Source organism: Alligator sinensis, unplaced genomic scaffold (assembly GCF_000455745.1).
Source record: "Alligator sinensis unplaced genomic scaffold, ASM45574v1 scaffold1389_1, whole genome shotgun sequence".
NCBI lineage: Eukaryota > Metazoa > Chordata > Crocodylia > Alligatoridae > Alligator > Alligator sinensis.
The window spans coordinates 45,813-56,359 of NW_005843026.1; the positions used below are offsets into that span (position 1 = coordinate 45,813).

A 10,547-nucleotide genomic window follows, 5' to 3' on the forward strand; every position below is an offset into this window, starting at 1 on the left:
GGGGAGGTGGTGCAGGTGCAGGGTCAGGTACTGCTCCCACCTCCTTGCTTCCACTGGCAGCAGAAGCCTATCTTTTGCTAGAGTGCTCAGGTCCGTTGGTTCCAGATCTAGCTCCTCCTCTGGCACTGGAAGGCTTACGCTGGGAGATGAAATTGGGGTGGAGACGGTCATTCTGCTGGTGGTGGCTATTTCTGGAGTTAGGGGAGGTGGTGCAGGTGCAGGGTCAGGTACTGCTCCCACCTCCTTGCTTCCACTGGCAGCAGAAGCCTCATGGCTGTCAGGAAAGAGGATGTGTCTATGTTTGGGGGGCAGGGGGGAATTTGCAGCTCTAGCTCTCCCCCTACCCCCTCTATCCCCTCTCCCTCTCCTGCCAGAAGATCTGGCACCTGCCTTTCTAGCACGCTTCATATAAACCTTTCCTGTGCTGGGAAATGTGTCTGTGTGTCTGACTTCTTCTGTGTTGTGTTTTTTTAATTCTGTGTTGTGTGTAGTGGACTGATATGATTATTGATTATTAATAACTATATATATATTGGTGTCTTCTGTGCTATGAATCTGAATGTGTGGCTTCTGTATGTAACTAACTATAACTAATAATATTAATATTGATAACAATAACACAATATTAATATTAATAACTAATAACTATATCTAATCTCTTCTTCTATAAATATCTGACTTCCTCTTGTTCTATGATGTATGTGTCTGAGCATGTGTAATATGTGCTTCCCTGCACAGTGATGGATCACACTGCCAGGGAAAACACAGATTTCTTTTTTAAAGGTTTTGGAAAAAAACCCCAAGAATATAAATGGAAAGAAATGAATTGGATAAGGATAAGTAAACTGGAGGGATTCTAGATAGTAAGGTAAGTTATATCCTACCCAATCCTTTCTAAAAACAAAAAGGAGCAGGTGACTGACTAGGAAGTCAAGCCAGTCCATTACCTTTCAGACACTGTTGCTCACTCAGGCAGAAACAGCTCACAAAAGGCACAGAAAGCCTGCAGACAGAAGCTTTTATGTCGTTTCTATGTCCCTCCCCCAGACACTGTGATTGGAAGGGGACTCAGGGAGAGATCACACTCACTGGCTAGCTAGAGATGTCAGTCCTTCCTCCCTCTTCTCAGTTTCTGTTTCCCCCTGAAAGACGACCTCCAAATCTCCAAGTCTTTTCTGAATCAATTCAGAAAGTTTTAAGCTTCTCCCGATTCGATTTGGATTCAGAGATCCAGCCTCGGAATCAGGCCGAATCTTCTCTGAATTGAAGCTTTGCACAGCCCTAATAACCTGTTATTTGCATTGTGTATGACCCTAGGTTACAGCTTCTGTCCCAAGGCTTCTGGGCCAGGTTTGCTTCAGCTGTTACTTTCTTTCCAACCAATACTTCAGCTCAGGGCTGTCTGGCTTCTAAGCAGCCAAGGACCACATTCTGTGTGGCTACATGCCCAGGGCTACTTTCAGTAAATGTACTTACTGTCAGTAAAAAATCAAGCTAAAATGGCTGTCAGCAAAATCTATAAAAAAAACTTTAGCTGTCAGTAAAAACACAAAGCAGCTGCAGCTTAATTGTAGCTCCTACAGACCACATCAGTGACCCCTGGTGTCCAAATGGGAATGTAGCACCCTGCAGGGAGTATTCTCTCAGCCATGTGTTGTTGCTGCTGCATGGCAGGCTACTTGTAATAACTGCTGGATAGGTTTCTTTGGGGGTCCATTCCAGGATGAGGGGAATGGGGACAACAGAGGTAAGGCTGGGAGGCGGGCTGGGGGGACAGCATGGTGCAGGTTGGAGTCAGGGGCATAAGGATACGGGGATAAGTAGGGGACCCCCGGCTTGGGGGCAGGGAGGGTGGGGGAACAGGACAGCAGAATGTAAAACCATCACTGCAATAAAGTGTGGTTACCAAACCCAAGAAAATGTTACTGGAAACTTTTTACTGACAACCAAACTATTTTATTTTACTATGGTTGATGTTAAACCCCTAAATTTGAATCCAGGCATTCTAGCTGGGGGATGGCAGAAGACTTACATTTACTGTATGTAAAACGTATATCAGTAAAAGCATATCAGTAAAAATGTTTGGCTGTCAATAAAAAGCTTGCAGATTGTCCGTAAAAATATTTATCTTGGGTTAGCAACCCTGCACATGCTGCCTGTGTAATGGGCCCTGGGGCTGCTGCCCCAGGGGCAACCTCCACTCTCATGCTGCACCCCGCACATGGGCAGTCCCCTCTCTCCACTGCATCATGTGCATGAGTGTCCCTCCCTGTGCTATACATGCAGGTTCTCCCCCCGCCCCATCAGCTTCCTGGTTGTGGGTTCCCCCAACACTTTGGGCTCTGCAGCACCAACCCCTGGGGCAGGCACAGGTAATGAAGGTAGAGGGAAGGTCACTCGGGATGCTGACAGCTGTTGCAGACCAAGCAGTGGTGAATGGCAGTCAGCTGGGGGCCCAGGGGCCACAGATTAATCTACGGGTGGGCAAAATATGGCCTGCCAACTAATCCTATCTGGCCTGCCGGTCATCACCGGAAGCTTGAGGGAGGGCTGCGACCCACCCTACCCTGTGCTGACCTGCACTACCACAGCCAGGGCTAGTCTTGGCTGTGCAGTGTGCAGACTCCTTCACCCCATCCTCCTGCATCCATCCCTCCCTCCTGCCATCACTGTGGCTGCACAGTCCTGGCATCATGGCTGTCAACAGTTGGTCCCACACGGGATGTGCACAATGCAGCATGCTGAATAGATGTCTCGCCTGCCAACGCGATGAGCCGCAGCTGCTGAGGTGCCACTAGAAGGTAAGTCTATGACAGCTGTGTGGGAAGACTTAGTTTGGAGCAGCCATCCCCGACTTTCCTGGTGCAGCACAGCAGCAATGGCTCATCGTGGCAGGACCCAGCATGCTGCATTGCACCCTGTCCTGTGCAGGTCCGGCTGCCAGTGGGCACAGTACCAGGACTCTGCAGTGCCAACTGGAAGCCAGGTAGGGGAGCAGGATGAATATGGGGGGGTAGAGGAGTCGTATGAGGCCTGGCCCAGCCCAACCCTGGCTGTGGCAGAGTGGAGTGGCACAGGGTGCAGCCCTCCCTTCTTAGGCTTCTGGTGGTGGATGGTGGGCCAGATAGGATCAATTGGCATCTCCCTGCCCCATCCCCACTTCCCCCAGCCCCTAATAGCTCACCCAAACTTGTTAAGTGGCCCTCTAACCCAAACAATTGCCCACCCCTGGATTAACCCTCAAAAGCTGCCAGTTGGACAGCCCTGTTCCAGCTTATCAGATGCACTATGGCAGGGTTGGCAAACTCATCAGGTGGTGGACCAGGATATGGTGGGTGGGCACTAGGACCCAGATGCTGCCACCACTTTGCTTCATGGCAGCACCAGAAGTGTTGGTAGCTAGAGTTTTTCTCTGCAGTAGCAAGGGGCTATGGCAACTGTTGCTTTCCCCCATAGGCAACTGGTAGGGGGGGCATGTGTCCCTCCTGAGATTGGCCGCCACTGCTAGCTTTCACGGGTGGTTGCCACTCACCAAACTCCATCTCTCCCCCACCCCACCCCGCTGCCGGTTTCTGCAAGCAGTTGCTGCTCGCCGCCCCACTGCCACCCCTGGCTTCTGTGGGTGGTCGCCACTCACCACCCTGCTGCCGATGCTGCCACTCACAAACTGTGCCCCACCCAGTCTCATGATGCACCAGTCCCCCCATGCTTTCCCCTGCCCCTGCAGGGATGAGCACTGGCCACACACTCCTTGTGCTGCCATTCTTCCTGAGAAAAGCAGCAGCAGTAGTACCCGATTCCTGCCAGACACATTCTGTGCACCTACCCTCCTGCCTCTGATCTGAATTGGGTCAATCCAGCTGCTGAAGCTCCACATCAGTGGGCTGGATCAAAGGGCTCTGCAGGCCAGATTCAGTAGGCTATAGGTTTCCAACCACTGCACTGCAGCTCTTGTGCCCCCACGTGCTTCTGTGTCCATGCACTAAAGCCAAGACCCCAAACCAGCAGGCTCCTTCCACAATAAAGAATGTCTCTGGTTCCTTCTGTCTCTGGCTGGCATAACTAAGTGGAGGCCGAAAGAGCTGGTTGCAGCAATGCATTCTGGGATAGAAGTCCTTGTTTCAAAGCCTAAATCTAACCAGATGTTTGGGCAGCACTCTGGTATGAGGAGCTCGATCTTAGACCACCCCTGGCACAGAGTACCTATGCCACCAGCTACTACCCCGAGACCAGTCCGGCTCCTAACAAAACATGCTACTGCATGAAAAACTGAGCAGCCATAGGGGCTTCCTCACTCTTTGGCAAAAGACTTGTCTGGTGGGGGTTGCACCACAGCAGGATACACTGGATCATAGCACTGATATACTTGTTCTTCCACCTGACACATTGACTCCCTAGCTCTTTTGGGTGATGTTAGCCCTCTGATGCTGCCAGCAGTCATGGTACCTGGGGGAACAATCCATAGGCTGCTGACACCATGACCAATCTTGAGCCTGCAGCTTCCACCTGACCCTGTACCAGTCCCTTTCACCTCAGGGTGCAGGCTGTGAAATACCACATTCCTGCAGGTATCTCCATGCACCACACCTTCCAGAGTATTACTCAGATCAGGTATTTGCATATTACCCACAATCCCACAGGGTTTGTCTTCGGACAACTTTCAGCCTCCTCTGCACGAACAGTGCGTGCCCCTAGCAGTGGGAGGGGGCACAGCGGTGACAGGAGTGCAACGGCAGCAGGACAGTGTTCCCACAGACACCACTGGCACTGGCAGCAGTGGGAGTGGCGAGTGCTGACCAAGGGGTGGCGATCACCCACTGCCAGTGGGGATCACGGACCACCTGCAGACACCACCGGCCGTATTGGTGGCAGGGCAGCGAGCGGAGACCGTATGCAGGTGCCACCGGCAATGTCAGCAGTGCCTTTTTGCAAGGGGTGCACTACCATGCTCAGGGGGTGCACGTGCACCCGCATGCACCCCCTACGTGTCGCCCCTGCTCCTCTGGATACCAGACAGGCCCATCTCTGCTCCCCAGCTCCTCCTTTCCTTAGCCTTAGACAGGCACCTTGAGCTTTCTGGTGCCCATCTGACTAAGCCACTTTGTAAATTGGTCTGACCTCTGTTAGTTCCCCATTGGAAGAATGCAAAGTGCTTTTAAGCTGCTCAGCTCAGCTCAGCAGTGCTTTATTATAGGAGGTTCTCATCCTTCAGTGTAACTTTGCAGAGAAGTTGCTGCCTTCACCCTGGCAAGTGTCTCTGCTGGAGCAAAAAGCAGGGTGGCCATGTCTAGCACCTGAACTGCCTCTGTCTTGGTGCTTGTCAACCTTTTAGGACTTGAGGCAGCCCTGGGTAAATGGCAGCTCCTACTTTTCATGAATGAAAATTTTGACTATAGAAAAATAATCCAGCAATTCTTCTGTTGCAAAGAACTCAGAAAAACCATAAGTAGTCAGAATCATTTTAACACTATGAATTCCTATTTGAAATCTCTGGGTTTATCTTGTGAATTATGTTTACACACCTAACAGTGATAAATTCAGCAAGCTGTAGAACCCCTAAAAGGATCTCAAGGCAACCTGGCTGAGAACCACTGCTCTATCTAGTAGACTGGGCTGGGCTAGTGTTAGAGCCCCCATGCTGCCTCATTGTAGTTTTCTCTGTCAGAAACTCTCAGCTAAAATTTCAGAAATAAGCCAGTTCAAAACTGGAGTCAGCAGCAAGTCCCTTGGGAAAACCAGCCTTTGGCTGAAGGGCTTTGTTCCTTTGATTCTTCTTTGGTGCAGCTGCTCATATAGGGTCTCTCTCTTAACAGAAGCATTTCTTAGTCTACAAATACCATCAAGTGGCCACTTTTGGGGAAGTAAAACCCCAGTATAACCACAGAGCAACACTATGCAGGCAGCAAAGAGGTAAGTGTGCCCTAGGCTAAACTGCAGGGCTGCTTTATGGAACAGACTAAGTCACTTGCCCTAGCCCCAGCCCCACTGGATTTCCATCTTGGAGTGGGGACATTCTTTTGCTGTACCACTGTAAGGAGTAGAGCACACCCAACTTCCTGTGGGACCTTGATGCTTTGTGCCCTACCCCTCCCCAGGCTCTCTCACTCAGACAGTGGACTCAGGCTGGGGTGCACACTGACCCTGGGGTTACTCTGGAATGGGTAAGGAAAGCCTCCTGCTGCTGCACTGTTAGCCAGGATCTCTTCTCTCCCAGAGTTCTGGCTTTGTGTGTGAGCACCTACCCCTGTCAGCTTGGCTTAGTCTGGAGGGCAAGACATGTTGCCCAATCCACTGGCAGCAGCTCATGGCAGCCTTGGGGACAGAGCCACCTAGGATCCCTGGTCCCAGAAACAGCTTCCTGCCTCCCCCAACTGCTGTGAACAAAAGCAAAGACACTAGGGTCAAAGCAGAAAAACGTGTATTGCAGGTGGCTGCTCCGAAGCACCCAGGCCTCGCACTGCCAGTGTGCCTGGCAGGACTCTCATCCACAAGGAGAAAAGAACAGAGGGTTTAAAAACAATTCCAGCCTCTGTGGGGCTTACACCACATCATGCAAATGTACCTTCTGCCCAACCCCTGCCCCAGGGGGCCTGAGGAAACATGGCATCAGCCAGACCAGGCCAGCTTACTGCCTGCCTACCCCATTTACACATGCCTGGAGGAATCTGACCCCAGGGGCTCAGAGAGGGGGTGCACCCCTTTTGTAGAAAGTAGAGAGTTGGATTAATTAAAAAAAAAGATGCTAAATATCTTCAAAGGAGCCTGCATTCCCTTTCCCACTCACTCTGCACTCAGTTTGTATCAGAGAGGGTGAGGGTTCCAGCCCTACAGCTGAGCAGAAATGGGGCTTTTCCTTTTGATTAAAAAAAATCACTGGGCATCTTCTCTCCACTCCCTGCCCTACTCAGCAGGGTGGGTGGGGTCCTGAGGGGAGCAGGAAGGAGGGGAGACACACATGACTCTCAATCCCATTCTTCTTGACAGTGGGACCCTAGTCAGTGCTGGGAAGGGGTGGCTGGATCAGCAAGAAGGGACCCCTTCTTCAGTAACTGTCACTTGCATGCAAAACTCCAGCATCCCAAACAGGTGGGGAAGGACATCCCCATGTTGAGAGACTCCTATAAAATCAGGTTCCTGGACGCAGAGGCTACTGACAGCTCCCACATCTGGTGCAGATTCCATGTGTCCCTGGGGAGCTCCATTCAGTTCTAGGACAAGTAAAAACTACTTCAAACCAAACCCATGCAAGGTGGCTATTTGTTTGTGTCTGTTTGTCTACAGTTGCCAGTCTCCAAGGCAGCCAAATTCCACTGCTCCTTGGGAAAGGACAAAAAAAGAAAAAAAGAAAAAAACGAACACAGGGATCATGGGGGCCTTCCCCTCACTGTGTTCTTACTTCTCCACAGCCTCATCTCTCAGCCTCCATGGTCACATTGGCCTTCTGTTCTGAAGTGGCCTGTTGGGAGACTGTGGCAGGCCAGCCTGAAGGCTGCGAGGGCAGGGCTGGAGTCCACATGCTCTGCTGAGGCTGCTGGCTGGGAGGTGAGGCTGCAGGCCAGGCAGAGTTGAAGCCTCCATGCTGAGGGAGTGGTGGGGGTGGGGGCGGAGGAGAAGTCGCCATCGATGCCACAGGGCTGCTGCTGTTGAAGCTTTCAGAGGCCTTAAGGCGGGAGAACATGGTGAGGGCATCTGGGAAGTTCGGGGGAGTGGCTGGCGTGTTGGCAGGAGTACACATCTGTAGAAAAACACAGAAAGGCAGATGGTAGTCAGGGGCACAGCCTCTCCCACCCCACGCTAGAGAGCAGCAAGCAGCCAGCTCCAGGCAGAGTATGTCCACAGGGTATTCCGTCTCTCTTTCCTTCAGTCTCTTGTACTAGGAAGGGAGGAACACCAACAGCTGAGCCATTACAACAGAACCCTAAAGAACCACAGGTTTTTTTGGGCGGCCTCCTACCGCAACAGTAGTCAGGCTAAGGCAGGCAGGGCTGGGGGGAGCAGGCACAAGCCAGGGAGCAGGAAGGCAGGAGGGATGCTAACAAAGCTCCTCAGTTTTGCTCTGCAGCCCCTAAGCTGTTCCAGTTCTGGCCTCTCCCCCACAAGCACAAGCACAAGCACAAGCACAAGCACAAGCACAAGCACAAGCAGCTTTGCAGATGCCCCTTAGTCCTCCTGTGCCTCTACTGCTGCTGCAGGAGGAACCCTCTGCACTGCTCCCTCTCCCTTTCCCAAGGCCCCCAACTGACAGCCTCTTGCTGAACCCCTACTGCACTTTGTGCAGTATAGCACCCACTTCTACTGCACTGGGGAACTGAGGGTAGTAACCAACTACGCCTCCTATTCAGTGGCATAAGAAGCTGAGTTGGCACCTGGGACAAACCATGTAGGAGAGCCAGAGGGACACTTGGTTCCAGGAGCTGGGGGGCAGTTCTGAGAGTGGCTGGGGGAAGTCCACAACATGGAAGCACTGCCATACAGGGACTCCCAAAACAGTCCCGATAGAGCTGCTCCCACATGCTCTGCTCACCCCAGCTGCTCCTAAAGCAATGACAGCTGGGAACTGTTTTGGAGTTCACAGCCTGGCAACACTGTTGGTCTGTGGTTTCTGCAGGGGTGAGAGGCGATTCTGGCACCCCCCCTAATTTGGTGCCCAGGGTGTGTTCCACACTTGCCCACCCCTAATTATGCTATTGCTCCTACTGGACCCCCACCCTGCTCCCTGTGGTGCAGCACTGCCTAGTGTCAGTAGGGCCTATGCTAACTGAATACCTCAATACTGTGACTACAAAACCCACCATTCTGACCCTTATCAGAGGGGTGGCAGGTGAGGTGTGCCAGGTGGCTGAAGTTCTGTTACAACCTGGAACAGGGCTGCTTCCAGCACAGTGATTACTTAAGGTTCCTGAGAATTAATCCTCCTTCAAGCACTCAAAGATCCCCAACAGGACCAAGGGCAAATGGTGCCCTTGGGAGCCAGCTTTGCTTTGCCACCTCCCCAGCACCACAGCCTTCAGACGTGAGACTGTGATCACAAGGAACATGGATGTGGAATACCATGTTCACAGGAGGGGAAAGGGGAACTCAAAGTCAGTGCTGGAAAAACTACTAGTGCTCCGATACAGCCCTGTGCACCACAACACAGACACCACAGTCCCTGGCATATGCTCAGCTACCACTGCCCATCATCCTTGCTTGGTAGCTCCCCAGGGAAGAAATGTGATCTAGGATGGCTTGGGCTCCAAAGCCAGGGCTCCCCCTGCACCAATTTTGAAGGCCTGACCCAGGGCAGTAACCTCGAGTCAGTCCGACAGCCTGCATACAGCCTGCCCTGCACTGCACTGGAGGTCTGATTCTTCAAGGGTTCGAAAGCATCCAGTCCTGCAAAGCTCTGTATCCTGCTGGAGTGGAGAGCAACAAGCCTATCCTCACACCCTCAGCTGCCAGAACACATCAGGCCTTGCTGGGTGCTTTACTCCAAACACTTACTGCATGCTGCAAATCCCTGCTTGTCCCAGAGAAATGCAGTCAAATGAGGCCACAGCAAGCAGCAAATCCCCGAGACATCTGACCTAGCAGATTACAGGCCACACTAGCAGGAGAGTTAAAGGGGCAAGGTATGGGCAGCCCAGGGACTGTTGTGGGGCTGAGACATAATGGGGTAAGGGCTGTTGCTTTGGGGAAGGGGAGGGAAGGGGCATTCACAGGAGGAGCCAACCAGGCCACATGGCTACAAGGAGATGGATCTCGACTCTGGAGTAGAAGACGGGCTGGGGTCAGTGCCCTGGCTCTGGCTGCATACAGATGCTGAGCAGAACTTGGTCCAGCCCCCTGGCCTCAGAGCAGGACTGAGGCGGCTGGTATATAGCAGAGTTCCATGAACCGCATGAGCGCAAGCTGGGTCTGGCACTGCTGTGGCCAGTGCAAAGAGCAGAGCAACCTGGTATCCTTACACCTCACCCCTGGGTGACAAAGAAGGCTCTCAAGGCCAAGTGCCCTCAAGGCCTGTCGCAATGGATCCAGCAGCACCTTCCACCAGGGTAGGTTGCCTGCCATCACCAGTGCGAGCTGCCACATACCTAACACACAGCAGCTCTGGGAAGCCCTAGCGTGTGTGGAGTGGGCTGTGCTCAGGGCCCTCACAGAGTCTGAGCTTCCCCAGGCAGCTGTGTGAGAGACTCATGTGGCATGGATGGGAGCAGATCCAGGGCCCTGGGAAAGAGGTTACTATTCCTTACTACATTGCTGTTCTGTCCAGAAGCTGCAGCAAATCAGTTAATTGAATGTGCAAGAATGTGGCACCAGTGGACTGTGTTCATCTCCAACCACCTCCCTGCACACAGGCTTTCTGAAGAACTTCCTGCTGGGAAGGCCACAAGGCTGTGGACTGTCCCCACCCCTCTGCCTGCCCAGTCCTCCTTTCCCAATGCCTGTTCCCACCCTGCCCCTCCCTTGTGTCACACAGTCTCTGCTTCACATTAGCAAGCTTCAAAGTACAGCTTCCTCTTCCTGGTTTTTCCCTAGAAGAGCTGCCAACCCCCCCCCCCCCCCTC

General features: G+C 52.5%; 1 protein-coding gene across 1 annotated transcript in view; it reads right to left on the bottom strand.

The window, feature by feature from the left end:
• Nucleotides 1–6,401: 6,401 nt before the first annotated feature.
• LOC102380952 (UBA-like domain-containing protein 1) overlaps nucleotides 6,402–10,547 on the bottom strand; it is a 9,790-nt gene continuing 5,644 nt past the window's right edge. Inside the window, exon 3 of the mRNA XM_025193208.1 lies at nucleotides 6,402–7,735. Within this exon, the coding sequence (XP_025048993.1) occupies nucleotides 7,409–7,735 (327 nt within the window). The 3' untranslated portion in view covers nucleotides 6,402–7,408. The remainder of the gene's footprint in view (nucleotides 7,736–10,547) is intronic.